The following is a 17,366-nucleotide window of genomic DNA, read 5'->3' on the forward strand; positions in this document are numbered from 1 at the left end:
TTTTACAGGACTGCCAATATTATCTAGAGAAAAAAATAATCACTTCTAAATCAGTAAAAAGTGTTACAATAAAAATTGTTCATTTATGAAAAAATTTTTTAATTAAATAATTATAAAGTGAAGTGAACTTCTTTCTAATTATTTATATTGTTAGATAAAATAGCAGAAGATAAAGAGTACAGTCTAAGGTTTTTTATGAGAAAAAAAAAGAGTTTCTCATTTTTCATTAAAGAGGGCATGCGAGGTTGATTCTACATCAAAAACATGCAACAGCTGTTTGTATCAATGTCACTCAACACGTGTGTAATGAAATCCATGAAGTTGAATATTTAAAAAGGTTTCTGTTAGTGTACCAATTTGATTTTAGATATTTTAACGATTTTAAAATATGGGAGTACATGACAGTGGTGATTCAAAGTATAACATTATAGGTAATTCCAATTTTTCGAAATTAACTCCTAAAAAACCGACGACTGTAGTATTTGGAGAAACTGAACAGCATGGTTCTGATCATAACAATGGAGAAATTATCGATAAGATATCAATGAATATTCAACAACAGAGAAAATCATTGCCAGTTTATAGGCTACGAAAAAGGTAACGATTAGTATTTTGATGTATGTGCTTATACGAAGTTATTATTACAAGAATTCAGATAATTTAAAAATATAACCTCAACGTATTCCTTTGAATCGTTTGATGAAGACTGTTTTTTGTAATGATAAAACAATTAACGTTATGACCGATATTAAATAATTTATCGACCTTGTAACTTTCTTCATTACCAACGTAGAGATAAGCGCGTACCATAAAGCATTTGTCATAGATTGTAAATTTAAAAATACTTATTTTTATCAATAATAACTATTTAAAGCTGGAAATTGAGTATTAAAAAAAATTTATTGCTAATTATTTTTTATTTAATGTAGCATGATCTGATAAAATTATTTTTTTCAATAATGAAACTTCGAGAAATACTTTTGTATAAAACCTTTTGTAATTAAATAGATAAGAAAATATTCTAATTTTGAAATATTAAACTTTAAAAGATTATTGGAAGAAATACGAAGCAACAATAGTCTGATTATAATTGGCGAAACTGGAAGTGGAAAGACAACACAAATACCTCAATTCTTACTATCTAGTGGACTAGCTGGTTCATCAGGATGTATTGGTGTCACGCAACCTCGTCGAGTAGCTGCGGTTAGCGTTGCTGGTCAAGTTGCCCTAGAACAAGGGACTCAATTAGGCAAACTTGTTGGATACTCTGTGCGATTCGAAGACGTCACAAGTCCACAAACAAGAATAAAATATTTAACAGATGGAATGATGGTTCGAGAAGCAATGACTGATGAAAATCTCTCTGATTATTCCATTATTATTCTTGATGAAGTCCATGAAAGATCTGTTCAAACAGACGTACTTCTTGGTGTTACAAGACGAGCACAAAATATTCGCAAACATAAAAATCTTCCACCTTTAAAACTTTTAATTATGTCTGCTACAATGGATGTTGACAAGTTTGTCAAATACTTCCAAGCACAAGTTGTTTATGTTGAAGGTCGTCAACATCCTGTAAAAATTTATCATTCTATCAAATCTAATGACGATTATGCACTTGCTGCTTTAGCTACCGCTTTTAAAATACATCGAGAAGCTCCAGCAAAGTAAGAATTGTTTATTCAATTTTATCTTGTTTTATAATTTAATTTTGCTTCTTGAATAAATCAAGTAAATAACGGAAAAATTAATAGCTTATAGCTAATATAATTAATTATTATTGTATCACTTCAATTATTTTGAAAGATGAATTATCGAATTATTTCAGTGAAGATATTTTAGTTTTTTTAACGGGCCAAGAAGAGATAGAAGCTGCCGTCACAGCTGCACGACAAGTAGCAAAACAATTGGACGGTCAAGGATATCCAAACCTGAAGGTATTTCCGCTGTACTCAGCACTTCCAACTCATCAGCAATTAGAAGCTTTTAAGGCTTCGCCAGCGGGAATGAGAAAATTAGTCTTATCAACAAATGTTGCAGAAACTTCTGTCACAATTTCAGGTAAAAACATAAATTGATGAATAAAATTAATGATAGAAACTAATTGAACTTATAAATTAATTTGAGTATACTAAATTACAGGAATTCGTCATATTATTGATACAGGTGTTGTAAAAATTAGAACTCATCATTCAACAACAGGATTAGATGTTTTAAAAGTTGAAAAAGTATCTAAGGCTCAAGCGTGGCAAAGAACAGGCAGAGCAGGTCGGGAATCAGCTGGAAAATGCTACAGGACATTTACAAAAGAGGAATTTGCATTGATGAAGGAAATGCCAATACCTGAAATACAAAGATGTTCATTAGCTGGTGTAGCTTTACAACTATTAGCTATTGGAATCGATATTACGACGTTTGAATTTATGGATAAGCCTCCAAAAGACTCAGTTAAAGTAGCTGTTTCGTGCTTAGAAAGACTGGAGGCGGTTAAAGGTAATAATATAATATTACGTAATAAATGATAAATCAATAAAAGCCCCATTGCTAAGGACTTATTCAGAAAATGAAGTCAATAATTAATATCCTTGAGAGAATTGATTAATGATTGAATTAAAAATTAACAGGTTCTCCTCCTCAATTAACGACGCTTGGAAGAACGATGTCTCTCTTTCCGTTAGACCCTCGATTTACTAAGGTGCTTCTTGCTTCCGTTGAACATCGATGTCTTGATGAAGCGCTTACTGTAATTGCTCTACTCTCTGGTGAATCTGTATTTGTCGAACGACCAGCAAAAAGAGATCAAGCTCTAGCAGCGCGAGCTAAGTAATTATTTATTTTCATTACCCTCATTAAATCGTAAGAATTTGTAAAAAAAAAAGTATAAAAAATTTCGATCTCACCACATAAACTTTTTTAAGCAAAAAATTCCAGAAAGTTAGCTAAACTTTCATCGATGTTTTCCCCCAATAAAATAATTCACTTGAAACTTTTTTAGCTTTGCATCACCTGAAGGCGACCACGTAACATTACTTAATGTTTATCGGGGTTTTACAAATGCTACCCAGAAAAAGGTTTGGTGCCAGGAGAACTTTCTTCACCACCGGAATTTAGAATACGCAACAGAAGTCAGGTCACAGTTAAGTAGATTAGCAGAGAGAGCTAATGTTGAGAAGTCCAGTTGTGGGGCAGATACCGCATCTTTGAGGAAATGTCTTTTGGAAGGTCTTACAGATAATTTAGCCGAATTACAGAGGGATAACACATATATAACAGTAAGTATTAAAATTTTTTTATTATTATATTTTTTTATAATAATAATCAAAAATAAATTCTTAAATTCAATAAAATAGATGGTTATTTAATAAATTAATCAATTTTCAAGGCATTGAATACCATATTTCTTTTTTACATCTTTCGAACTTTCTTTTGAATTATTCAATCATAAAATCTGATATCCAGAATTCAGAATAAATGATATACTATTCTTCTTCTGTTCTTTTCGAATTTGTAGCTTTCTACGAAACATCCTGTTGCTATTCATCCATCATCGACCCTTCACGGTTTGAAGCCACCTCTAGTTTTGTTTACGGAAGTTGTTGTTACTGGTAAGAGCTATATACGAGGATTATCTGTTATCGAGTCTGCTTGGATTACGACAAAAACAACATCCGATGGATAATATAGTTAGTGTAACAATTTCAATTATTACAAAAAAAAATAATAATAACAATAATGGTGAAGAATTATTGTTATTATTATAATGTCACAGTATTTTTTTATAATACATTTACTTACGTGGAAATTCAACGCGTAATCGTAGTTAATTGATATTAACAAGCCGTAAAATAATATCACACGACTACTCTGGCACTTGATTATCCGAAGTGAACATTCAAATTCACTCAATGAAGCTTAAAATAAGTTGAGCTTGATTCAGGAATTCAGCACAACAGGTGGTTTTTATTAATTCCACAATAGCTATTGTAAAAAGTATAATATTCAATTTAATGAGTTCTCAAGCTGTCATTGAACAATCATTTCTAAGCATGGATTGTTTTTAATTTCGCATTTTATGTATTTGTTTATTCGTTTGGTATACGCTGGTATAATAAGTGTAACTAGTGTCTAGTACAGAACAATTATTTTTTATTATGTTTATTATACAAATTTTCGAATTGTTTTATTTAACAATACGATGATTAGTAACGTCAAATTTGCAGCATTCAAGATTAATAAATGTTTTCATAATAAATGAGTTTATTTAAAAGTTTTTTTTTTCGATTCTATGAAATTGGAATGTGAGGAAAGTGACAAATTAGTATGCGTTGAACCTTAAACCAGATAAGTTCAAAGTCGGACCTTGTGTTAATTAAATCTTCAAATTATCACTCTTTTCACTATCACTATAGTTCTTGATTAAAATATCTGGATCATCAGTAGTAGTCCCTTCATCAGAATTATCAATGGTATCTTCACCATTCACTTTATGAAAATGCTTGTTTTTGTCCTGCAATTTAGGATTAATTAAAACTATTCATTATTGTGTAAATTTTTTTCAATTAAGTCAACTATTTGATGCACATTTTTCGGTGAATTCATTAAATTTATTTCCAAAATTGTTTGGTAATAAATATAATGAAAAAAACTCATTGATGAAAACATCAATATGTTTCAAAGGCCTTGTTGATGAAGAGTTTGATAAAATCGTTAATGAAGATGTAAGACTCGTAAAAAAAAAAACTCGAAATATGTTTTCTTCCAAAATATTATTCGGATGAGGGATTTTATCATTAGTATTTTAAATAAAATAATCGACTTATAAACTTTTTTTTATATTAAGTAAAAATGGTTTAACGGATACGAATTAGTAATTTTGGCCACATTCCAGTAATGAATTTAAGTCAAAAATAAATTTTCCTTTTAGAATCATTGATAATACTGAAAAGAAGAAAAACAATAAAATTGTTAGGTCGAGATACTTTGATTATAATGTTTAATATGCAAATATTTTCCTTCAAATATTCAAATATGGAAAGAGAATTATTGAAATTAATGTTAAGAACATCTTTGAGTGTTATTTAAGGACTTTTGAGCATATAATTAAGTAATGTTTTCTTGGTGTAAATTATTCTTGATTCATTCAAACTTAGAGTCTAGTGATTAAATAAATATTTTAAAGTAACTTTTCATAAAATTTGAATAAAATTTAATATTGAGTTAAAGTAGTTAGAAAAATTCTGTTATGTCTCCTTAAAATTCATTTAATAAGGATCATTAACTGTTCTAAATGGAGTATGCTACTTGTAAAATAAGTATTACGAAGATTTCAGTTATGATTGCAATATTCGGGACATGATAAAGGTACTCTCGAATTCATGGAGGATGAGGCATAGGAAAATGGGGAAAGTTTACAAGAGTTCTGTGAGTTTAAGCAACTCTTTACTTGTGAAAGAGAACCAAACGACTTGAAATAGTGTCTACTTTATAGGTAGAAAAAATATTAAAAGGAAGTGAAAAGTGAATAGAGTGAATGATTTTCATGCTTATTCAGCCGCAATTGCCTGATAAATATTAATTTTTATCATTATGATGCGTGATACTGATGTTTTTGAAAGTTTATCTAGCCTTTCATGATTTTAATTGAACGCCCTGGCGTTGAATACAGTCATTTTCTTTATGAGAACTTGACTAACCCAAGGGAAAACTACCTCTCTGAAGATGAATACCTTTCTTCGTTGCCCAAAGGGTCGTAGAAATAAAGAAGAATTCGCCGACTTTTACAGATGATCAGCCTTCTCTTTTATCTAAACTTATGTCAACAGTTCATAGAATAGAAATTTCATCTGAATGATTTATGAATTTGAGCAAACATCATCCAACGTTGACAAAATGCTTGAAGAAGATTTTTTTCTTTTCTCTCCCCTTTTGCTATTTTTTTCTTCTTTCATTCTGGTATTCTATTTTTTCCACTTTCATTTGAGCCTTCTTCTTTGTACAGACAACTTGACAATCTGAAAAAAATATAATAACAATTGTAGATCTTATGAGAACATGACTTTCTCAAGACGATCCTTCCTCTAAGGACTTGGAGTTGATCCCTGTCGATTTTACAGGTGCAACAGGTGGCTTGAAAAATTGATTCGCTTTATATTATGACCTCACTTTCAAAACGATTGCACTCAATATTTATTTGATAAGCTCTTTACAAGGTTTATTTTCTCATTACTTTCCCTCTTTCAGTTAAACACAATCAAATATTTTATTATTAAATCAATATTGAGTTTGACATTTTTTATTTATTAGCTCATTGTGTATATGTCTTTCGCTCATTTCACTTTGTACATCAATAATTACAAATTTTCATCAAGTGTACAATCAATTGTATTTATATCAAACTCTAATTAGATATAAAAAAGATATTTAGCTTAATTCTTAATTAATTTATAATTAAAATTATTATTATATCATAATTATTCTTCAATAAATCGTTGAAAAAGTACTTAATTATTCGACATTCTTTCATTTTTATTCACTTGAAATAATTTTCATCCTAAAAGTAGCTTATTTAGAGGAAAAAAACTGATAGATTATTGGTAAATAATAATAAAAAATTAAATTTAAATTATAACGATATAAAAATATTCTTATATTTATTAATCTACAATTACTTACTCTAAGTATATAATTTATAAGAGTTAGAAATGAGAATTATCTCTTTCGATACCTAAATTAATTAAGCAAGTCTATTAATCTCTCTTCAAACTGATCAAACAGATTATTTGATCAATGTTTACTACATGCTAAATATTATATGAATCAATATCATTAACTCATTAGTCAGTTTATTATTAATTAATTCTTTATACATTTAAATAGAACCATTCAGAAAACTTTTCTTGAATATAATTCGATAGGCATGATAGTACATATGATTTCCTTATCCAATTAACAATTATTTGAATAACGTAAAAAATAGAATGAAGTGATTTGACAATCAATGGTCCAACTGGTTTACTATCTAGGATAATTTGTAATATTGCTTTTTCAACTTCTCCCTCAGAATTTTTATTTGATTCGTCAACTTTTCGACCTGCTACAATAGTACAGTTGTAATCCTTAACAGATCGCTCACCCGTGACGCCCAATAATGACGCTAATCTTCCTCTTTCGAGCTCTTTTTTTCCTCCTGCATCTCTACCCTCTCGTGGGTTGATGCTCACTATGTTTGTATCTATCTCACTATACGTTTGGTTGAATATTTTTTCCATTTTATTTCCAGAATTTTCTTTCACAGGTGCAGCTGCATAAGTTACAGAAACTTTTTCATTGGTCTTTTGAATATGATTATAAGTCAGATTCCAGAGTTTACTGAATATACATCGGATCATATTGATTTCTGGCTGCCAGTAATAATAAGCTTGCTTACCATAAGACATCCATGATCCAAGATTTTGCAGATCAGTATTCGTAGTGGTTGAAGATGCATTTTCCATTGATTCGGCGAATAAAATAGTAGGTAATATAAAAAATGAAAAGCAAATAAAATAAATCCTTGCCATTGTGTGAGTTGACTTTTTTCCAATTTCACTTTTTTAGTTGAAAAAGTTTTTTTTATGATTTAATTAAACATTCACTTCTATTACGGTTGTTATTATTGAGAGAGAAAATTTGAATGTTTCTTTGAAGAATAGTTGCAGCTAACTGAAATAATTTGGGACCTGTAGATCTAAAATTAGCCAAAAACATCCTTTTTTCGTCTACCTGAAGAGGATGATGATGCATGAGAAAATATATAGTAAGGGAGGGGTAGAATTGAAAGAAAAAGTCTTGGGAATTTTTTAGTCTATCGGCTTTTAGGATCTTAAATATTTGTCCATTACTTCAAGAAATGCCAAGAAGCTTTTCACTGCGATCGATGAGGACTAAAGGCTTCGCGAAAGTTTTTCACTAAATGGTAGGTACGAATCATTCCTACTGAAGCTAGTTGCAGCGATATATAGTGATGATGGATTGAAAGTTTTAATAATTTTTAGATTGCGACTGGTCTGAATTTCTATTTCTTATGGAGTAGAAAAAAGGAAATTGGCCAACTGCCAGCAATTGCTGTAGACGCATGCCAGAATTGAAGAGTCTCGACTTCTTTGTTTCTTTGTGAGATTGAAACGAAGAAAAAATAGTAGGTGGCTATTTTTTTTTACGTTACTGGATGAGTGAGGGGAGTAAGATAGTCCATCAGGACGGGGAGGATGACGACGAGTGAGTTAGGTAAGGGAGTGAAGAATGGAAGAGAAGAACGCGTGAGAGAGATTTGAAGGATGCAAGAGGTTGGAAGGGTAAAGGGAAAAACGACGAAACGACTGGGGTTGCCGAGGGTTGCCGTGGAGCTATCGATCGTTGCGGGGGTGCTTGATAGAGTATGGCTGGGGGTAAAGCCCGGTGTCGGCGTCGGCGCCGTTGTATGTCGCTTCGTCCTCGAGAACCGGAGGGAGATGAAGCGCGAGCGTTTTCGCGGTAGCAGTAGTAGAGCCCGGGACAGTCGCGACACACAGATATTTGATGAGAGTGCGCGCTAAATTACATTGGAAGCTGCGGTATAAGTAATCGGTGCAGACCTCGCGGTTGCTTAGTCGTCATCGTGTCACTGGACCTCACTGGTCACCATCAGATCAGAGACCAGAGACAGTCAACATCGGGATCTCTTGATCCGCGATAGTCAGTCAATCATTCAAGATTGCTGGTGTGACATTACTCTGGAGGATGGATAGACGGATTCTATCTAAAAAGAAGCAACAAGAGAGGAGGAGATTTAATAATGAGCAATGAAGAGGAAGAGAAGAAAGAGCGAAGTGAAAGTAAATTGACAATAATAAACTGGGGAACGTTGAGGGTTGATGGTTTTAATGAAAGACTAATGAAGAATTTTAGTGGACCGGATAGGACGTGGTCGGTGCAGCAGGTGCGAGTGTCAGTGTCGGTGAAGTCGCCGTGGACCGAGCAAGTGTCGTTCTGGCGGACTTTAACGGAGGATGGAACTGAGCTGGCTCATCGGAGCAGTCACAACAAGCACGAGGTCGACTCGTTGGTCTCGGTGGGATCGTCGTTGGTGCTGGTGGCAGCAGATAAAGATAAAGGCCGTGCGTGAGTGTCATTATTCAACAAGAAGAATCAAGGAGGCGGACCAGAACGTCGAGGAGCATCATCGTCGAGGAGCATCAAGTGCGGTGGCGTGGCGTCGGGTGCCGCCACCAGCGGAACGTACAAGAAGACAGAAGAAAAAGAAATCCGAGAAAACAGTGGAGGCTTTTCCAACCAGAGAGAAAGCAGGAAGGAGGAGAGGCTCTTACAGATGCGGTGCCCGGAGGGGCCGGCCCGCGGCGGCGTGACGCGATGCGGACGCGCCCCTCCTGCACGATTCTCTGGGGAAAAAAGAAGCCACAACATCGCAAACCGATATTGGAACGAGAAGGAGTGCCGAGAGCCAAGACTCGACATGCATCTTTACTCTTCATCGCCTTGGGCTTCCTGTATGCAATGCAGCTATGTCATGCTCTCGCATCACCTGGAAGTCAACAGCAACTTAAATATAGTCCCCGACAAGTTAGAACACGCTACGGTACATTGCGAGGTATTGTTGCACGCTCCATGTCCGTGGAAGGTGTTGAGGTTTATCTGGGTGTGCCATATGCTACACCACCAGTTGGTGCACTTCGATATATGCCACCAATTATCCCAAACCAATGGCGAGGCACAAGACTTGCAGATACACTGCCACCCGCGTGCCCGCAGAAGATACCAGGATCAGAGACTAATTTGTCGCGTCGTAAGCGCGCTTACATCGAGAGAATCACGCCCTTACTTGCTAACCAAAGCGAGGATTGCCTTTACCTCAACCTCTACGTGCCACGGCCACCCCATGGTGAGTTTTATTTTTTTTTATTTTTCTTATTCTCCTATTTTTTGTTTGATATTTATGTGGAAGTTCAGTCTAGTTGATAATAAATGCTCCTAATGCTGTTGAGCGCATACATGGATGAGTATGTATATCAAGAGGAAGAGAAAGAGATAGTTGACATATCGTTGAAAGGAGCTGAATAGTAAAGCATTCAGTGAGTTTGGTGACTGCTTTTTTATGTTCTTCTCTTTCTCTTCTACACTTCTATACCCATATTCCTTTTACCCATTTTAGTCCATGCAATCCTCAATGAATGATATCGAGTGAATGACAGAACTGAATTCAAGAAAAGGCCATCAAGAGTCAATGCTTCAGCCAGATGATATTCAAACGAAGATGGAATACCTTGAATCTAACGCGTTGCCACTTCAATTCCGTAGTGCATTGTAGACGATTCGATGCCGCAATAACCTGCAAGCACCGCGGGAGTGAGGTGGTCTCGCGTCAAATCGACGCTGCTTTTTCTTCAACAACTTCATGTGCTTCCTTCTTCTTCATCATCAAAGGAAAATTAATATAGCAAAGAATCAACCAATGATAGAAGAATTAGTCTACAAAGTTTTGAACTGGCTGTGGTCATCCTACGAATATCTTCTTCTACAGTAGCGGTTTTGGTCAATCCTTTTAACTAGAGATGCCATCAGGATTTCTCTGCAACAGGTGGATGTCTCGTCACTTTCCCGGTCCGTTTCCCTTTCCTCCTACTACCTCATCACTTCATAATCATGTTCTAGTTTCAACTAACGACCGGTGAACACGAATGTAGCAATTCTCAGAAACGGCATCATAAATTTTCAGGCAGTAGCACGGAATTGCTGCCAACCTTGCTCCTTATCCACGGAGACTCTTACTCCTGGGGAGCAGGAAATCCTTTGGATGGCACTGCCCTGGCCGCTCACGGCCGCCTCATCGTAGTATCAATTAATTTCCGTCTAGGTATCTTGGGTATGTAATTAGAGGCCTTAATACTCCCTTCACGTGTCTTATCTTGCCCGTAATATAGGCTTCATGGACTAATAATTTGTCTAGTCGCCTAAATTAAACAATCATTTTAATAAATTACGCTTAATTGATTTTTTTTTTTCATTCATATTCATTTGCAGTAGTACGCGTAGAAACTACTCTGTACAATAAATGAGTATTTTTAATTTTATTTCTGCTATTTATAAGCTTTATTATGTGGCAATAATTTAAATTTAATACCTGCTCTCATAAATACTTATTTTATGTTGTTATTATCCTCATATGAGGATTTATTCAATTAAATAGAAAATTTTCAATGATATTTTCATCACGAGTGAGAATAAAATTATATCATATTCTATTGAAATAAATATATCAATATTGGTATCAAATGTTTTGAGAATTTATTATTACATAATGAACATAAAATAAATGTGTATATGTTAATTAATTAAAACTAAAAAATGAATTGAAATGAATGTGTGATGATTTATGTCAAGGTTTCCTCAAAACTGGCACAAAAGGAAGTACCCAAGGTAACTACGGTTTAATGGATCTCGTTGCGGGTCTTCATTGGCTTCGAGAGAATGTCGAAGCTTTCGGTGGTGATCCCGAACGATTAAGTATCTTAGGACTTGGAACTGGTGCAGCACTTGCTAACTTTCTAGCAGTTTCACCAATGGCTAAGGAGCTTGTCGAGAGAGTAATACTCTTAGGCGGGTCTGCTTTATCGCCATGGGCTATACAACGAGATCCTATCACAATCAAGCGACATGTAGCTGAACAAACAGGATGTTTAGGGGACGTTGAATCCGATGATATTACTGTTTGCTTACGTTTAAGAGACATCAAAGAACTACTTAACGTACATCTTGATACTCCGAGATTTACTTCTGGGTTTGCTCCTTTTGTTGATGGTACAGTACTACCATTAGCTTCATTTCAGGTGAGTTTTTGAAGTTTTTTCTTTTTGATCATTTTTTTATCTACATCTATTTTTATCTGTTAAGATTGTACAACCTACTACGACATCCGCTGGTATTTTGCCGCTTTTCCCAGGGCCAGGAAGTGAATTTGCTGCTTTAGGAAATCGTGATCTTCTTTTAGGATTGACATCCTGTGAGGCATGGTTGGATATAAGTGAGGATGATTTAAAGGTAGAACTTTTTGTATTCAGTTACGATTTGAATTCAATTTTTCAAACCTACTTTTGACTACTTTTATTACATTTTTCAATTTTTTTTCTTTTATACAAATTTTTTTTTTTTATCAATTTATCGAAAAAGTTTAAAATAGTTTTACAGTTTATTTGAATTTTCTCGAGTTTTTTTTTGAAGCTGCCTTCATTTTAATTCAATTTCTCGACGTACATTCAACGTAATATCCTCTTTAAAATACATTTAAAGAGCCATATTCTAATCCTTAAACGTTAAATTTATTTCGTAATGGGTTTGAATTTATTTTCATTTATGTGTTGAGCTTGTAAATTGTGAAAAGTGTGAAAAATCTAGAAAATATTCGCTCATTTTAAAAATCATGGTATAATAGATAATAAAATGTACCCAAGTGGAACGGAAACATTTTTCAGTTGAAACAATTTTTCATAAAATCCACTTTTATTCAATTTCTTTTAGTTATGATTTATCATGAAAAAAATCAATAATGTCGTATACAAATGTGTGATTTTATTATAAATTAACAATATTTTTTCATCTCTATTTTTTAAGGCTCAATGTTTGTTCAGGGTTATTAAAAAATCAGAAATAATTTTTTTTTCACTCAACTAAAATAGCATAAAATTGATTTTATTGATATTGAATAACATGGTTGATAAATTCTTAATTAAATCAACGCTTCTAATCACAAAAATGTGCATTGCAACTTTTGGTTATTTAGAGGAAATTGATTTTCATTTTAGAATGGCATCAATTCGACACGAAGAGACCGGATATTAAGAACATTTGTACGGAACACTTATCGTTATCATCTGCATGAAATATATTCAACACTAAAGAATGAATATACAGACTGGGAAAAGGATGAACAAAGTCCCAATGTCATCAAGGAAGGACTTTTATCATTATTAGGTGATGGTCAAGTAGCTGCGCCACTTCTTCGATTAGCTTTATTGCATTCATCATCAGGTGGACGAGGTTACTTCTTTCACTTTCAACCAGGTGATCATTCTAGTCAACGTGGAGAAGAGCTTCCTTATTTATTGGGTATTCCACTTTTACGTAATGAACCGAATCGCTATTCATCTCCAACCAACTATACTCCTGAAGAAGAGAGTCTATCTCGCATGCTTGTGCGTTACCTTTCAAATTTCGTTCGAAGGGGGTAAGTTTATTTGTTATTGACACATTGAATACTGAATTGTTATTGAATAAATCGATTGTATTTATTCCAGCGATCCGAATGGTGGTGGAGTGGGCGAGGATTTTATAAAAGGTCAACCCTTTTGGGATTCTTACGACTCGATCAATCAACTTTATCTGGAAGTTAGCAGGTCACCAGAAATGCGTTCACATTATCGGGGTCACAAAATGTCCTTGTGGCTGAATCTTTTGCCGCAGTTACATCGTCCAGGCTATGAGATTAGTATGCGTCATCATCATCTGGCAGAAAGCCCAAGTCTCTATGAAGGTGCAGTGCGTCCACAAAGTATGGCACTACCACTTCCACCTCCTCCATTATCAGTACCGACACCTACTGAAGCATCTATATCGTTGAAACCTATCGAAAGTACTGAATGCTCACCAAACATTACAGTCATGCCCATAAGCACTATTTCTCCACAATTAATTCGACCTTCACAGCAACCACACCCTAAATTATCACCAGGATCTAACAATCTTCTTCGTAAATTTGCTACCAATCACTACCAAAGTTACACTACTGCATTAACAGTTACTATCGCAGTGGGTATATTTCTTCTACTATTGAACATTCTTATCTTCGCTGGGATTTATCACCAGAGAGATCGCAATGCGGCAGCTGCCGCTGCTGTTGCTGCAGGGTCTTCGTCTTCATCAATGTCCATGGGCTATGCGGAGCATAAAAAGAAAGAGAGACTTCTTGAAGCCGGATGTTCTGGAATTGATGCAATTAGTGTTAGTGGAAAACATTCAAGACTGTCGTCCTTTGTACTCTCGGATTCCTCTATTTCATCAAGTCCTTCTAGTCATAAACATAAACTTGCCGAAGAACTTGAACTTCAACTACAAGAATTTCAATGTTCTCCACCGCCTGGAGGTAAAAGAATGTCACTTGATCCTCCGTCTTACGCAATCAGCAAAAGTCCTGGTTTCATACGCAGTAGAACGCCGTCACCGTGTGTTGATGTCGCAGCCCAAAATAATCAACTTGAGGCTCATGATCGTGGTATTGCTGAAGATGATGATGAAGATGATTTTTTACCTGATCCACCACCACCACCAAAAGTACCAGCGCCTAATGTTTGTTCAGGTATTCTACGACAACCAGGTACTCCCGGAAGTGCTAAAAAACGTGTGCAAATTCAGGAGATATCGGTGTGAGTAAATTAAAATATGTCTCGATAGGGATTTCATAAAACTTTCCCACTGAAAAATAATATTCTTTCAAGGTACTAACAAAAATATGTTGAAATTAATAAGCATGATATTGATTATCCTTGATTCCTATTGAATCTATTTTGAATTATTTATCATTGATCGTTGAACAATATACATAAATAATTTTATGAATAATTTATTAAAGTTAACAATAGTAAAATTTTGATATTTTAATTCTTTTATCATGTTGTTATACATTGGAAATATTTATTTTTTATATATATCAAATGAATATGTTATTAATAAATAGCTAAAATGTATTATTTTTTTGTGGGGATCAATAGCTCAGGTTAAAAGTAGATAATTGAATACAACTGTATTTAATTGAACTAAAGCCATGTGGAATTTTTCAATGAAGGAATTGGACTCGTGGTATTTTTTAACGGAAGTGCCGATTTGTTGTCTTCGATATTTTGTTTTCTCTACTGGTGGATGCTTACTAAATGTTTCTATTAAATGTGCATAGATAAATGCCCATGAGACGTACGTCATACAATGCCAACGCACAATGCATCGAAATGTAGTTGGGATGATTGTTTTATTGGAAAGATGGGAAAATGTGATGGTATGAATGACTTTGAAGAGAAAAATAGAGAGAGAAAGAGTGTATGTGTGATGTTTATAGTGGAATATAAACATATATTGACTCAACGATTGAAGAGTAAGCATCCCTGAGTTTGACAATGAAACCGGCACCCGCCATAAATTGAATAAATAGATAAATAAAACATGTAATTAAATAAAGTGATGGAATAAAATGATTAAATAAACCCGTGCGAGGGGCCATTCGTAAACACTACCAGTTAGCCTAATAGTTTGAAGGATGCGCCATATACGTAACAAAAATTGTAATCGCTGATTGTGTTTATAACAATCGATTTTATGCATCAATCGATTGTCATCATGGAAAAATTTATGAATGTTTCAAATGTTGACATTTGGTTAAATAAATAATTAATGCAATTAACGTTTGCATTTATAGTCGTTTCATCCTTGAAAAACCTTGATTCGCTTTTTTAAATATTTTTCATTTAAAAAATGGTGTTTTTAAGTTCAACAGTGATCAAATGAAAAGATAAATTTCATCAAGTATTCATTCCTTCAAGTATCTTATTTATTCCTTAGTCAGTAGGTTTTCTTAGTTGATGGAAAATTTTTATTTTTTTATTTATTTTTCAAAGTTTAACTATTTCGCCAATTAGTTAAATATTCAATTTATTTTATATAATGTGGAAAGAAATTTACAAAAGGTAACATATAACGATGTTTCGTTTACATGAATAGCTAATGCATATAGAGTATGCATCTTTACCTGTTTTTTCCTCAACCTTTATAATAATTTTCTTGTGAGATGAAAGTAGTCTATTTAAAGACTTATTCGAGAAAGAGCTCTTCAAAGTACTGCCTTTATCCTGCATCTCGATTATTCTCTTTTATTCAAATCTTTTTCTCTATTTAAAAATTCAATTTTTTATCAACCTCGCTATAGACTTGAGTATTATTTGTATTTTTTTTTTCCAATGATTATTTGATTATATTTATTTCTCAACGTTCCTAATTTTGATTTTTGTTATTTTTTAGGTGTTGATGAACAAAAAAATGTAGTTGGGAACTGTTTCAATCAATTCTCTTAGATGATTTTGCAAGAGAAGTAGCGGAGTCTGCTTGAACGGAAAAAAGAGAAAAGCAAAAGCTTCTCTAGGGCACTAGTACCATCAAGCATCTCGATGAAACTGGCGCGAACGACAATGACGCCGGTTAAAGCTGACAAAGTGGATTAGCTTGACTATCCAGAGCACAACGAGGCGTGTTCATACATATGCCTACATGAGAACCTACCAGCACCCATTTTATATTGTCTTGCAACCTCGATTTCCCTTAATCATCTCTTCTCACACCTGATAAATAATATCGGCAAAAAATATCTATGATGAAATGAAAAGAGATAGAAAAAAAGTCACGCGGTCTCTGATTACGGTCATGTGTCTCATCATTGTTTCAATTATTTACAGCAATTCTTAAATAGATAAGCTGATAATTTTTCTTATCTGTAATCTATAAAATTATCGTAGAAAACTCGTGACCATGACTATACTAATAGACTAACAAATTTGTCACGCATATTTGTCAGTGGTAATTACCAAATCACACTTCCTCACTCTAAAATTAAATACAAATAATCTTCATGACGTATTTTGGCGTGTGAAATAAAAAAAATAATGGAAAAAAATAGAGAAAAAAGAAAGATAGATGAGAATAAAACTTGACTAAAGCTGCTGAGCCAACATCGCTTCGCAATATTGCTGACATCAAGCTGAACGTGAGAACCAGCGTTCGATTAAATGGAAATACCTTAGTGACATAGTAGTTCTTGCAATCGAATATGTATCAAGATATATTATTTTGGTAGAGTTCATTGACTATACAACATCCTGTACAGATGTAATATGTCACGTATAACTTGGAGGAAAAAAAACTTGCTTCTATATTGATTCGTGGCAAGATATATTCAGGGTCAGATTAATTGCTCAACGTTTTGCTAATATTCATCAGGGGTATCTCTCCTTGCTACCAGGCTACAGCTTGTGCATACTCGAAGACTACGTGAGCTTCGTTATTCGAAATAGTAACCGGGTATTACCTTGAATGAAATTTATCGTATTTAATTAATTGCTTTTTCATTTTCAACTCTGTTTTTTATAGCTCCCAGTGACAAAAAAATTACGAAATTACCCCACGAGTCAACATCACCTGCATTTCAATTATTTTTTATCCAAAAAAGTACCTAATTATTTCAAGATTTCTTTATCTTCAACTGTCTAGTCTATTTAATGGATTTATTGATGGTATTTAAA

The 17,366-nt window shown here is 33.8% G+C and overlaps 2 protein-coding genes across 5 annotated transcripts; both read left to right on the forward strand.

Moving 5' to 3' along the window:
* Positions 1 to 196: 196 nt before the first annotated feature.
* Positions 197 to 4,252, forward strand: ath (ATP-dependent RNA helicase DHX33). Of its 3 annotated transcripts, none has more exons than XM_035095907.1 (8): positions 197 to 343; positions 432 to 597; positions 1,050 to 1,667; positions 1,829 to 2,061; positions 2,143 to 2,493; positions 2,625 to 2,823; positions 2,996 to 3,272; positions 3,512 to 4,252. In XM_035095907.1, exons 2-8 carry the CDS (start codon positions 545 to 547, stop codon positions 3,677 to 3,679), a joined length of 1,899 nt encoding a protein of 632 aa, XP_034951798.1. In that variant the 5' UTR covers positions 197 to 343; positions 432 to 544; the 3' UTR covers positions 3,680 to 4,252. The 3 variants fall into 3 exon arrangements, with proteins under 3 accessions (XP_034951798.1, XP_034951797.1, XP_034951796.1); XM_035095906.1 differs by having other exon boundaries at positions 262 to 597; positions 3,512 to 3,702; positions 3,750 to 4,252; XM_035095905.1 differs by having other exon boundaries at positions 262 to 597.
* A 4,274-nt stretch (positions 4,253 to 8,526) lies between these two features.
* LOC118074582 (neuroligin-1-like) lies at positions 8,527 to 17,348 on the forward strand. 2 transcript variants are annotated; one of them, XM_035095901.1, is made up of 7 exons: positions 8,527 to 9,916; positions 10,751 to 10,897; positions 11,416 to 11,861; positions 11,926 to 12,072; positions 12,834 to 13,255; positions 13,326 to 14,450; positions 16,093 to 17,348. In XM_035095901.1, the coding sequence occupies exons 1-7, from the start codon at positions 9,388 to 9,390 to the stop codon at positions 16,097 to 16,099; spliced, it is 2,823 nt and encodes a 940-aa protein (XP_034951792.1). In that variant the 5' UTR covers positions 8,527 to 9,387; the 3' UTR covers positions 16,100 to 17,348. The 2 variants fall into 2 exon arrangements, with proteins under 2 accessions (XP_034951792.1, XP_034951793.1); XM_035095902.1 differs by lacking the exon at positions 10,751 to 10,897.
* Positions 17,349 to 17,366: the final 18 nt, after the last annotated feature.

Source organism: Chelonus insularis, unplaced genomic scaffold (assembly GCF_013357705.1).
Source record: "Chelonus insularis isolate UGA/USDA-ARS -01 unplaced genomic scaffold, ASM1335770v1 contig_135_pilon, whole genome shotgun sequence".
In the NCBI taxonomy this organism is placed as follows: Eukaryota; Metazoa; Arthropoda; class Insecta; order Hymenoptera; family Braconidae; genus Chelonus; species Chelonus insularis.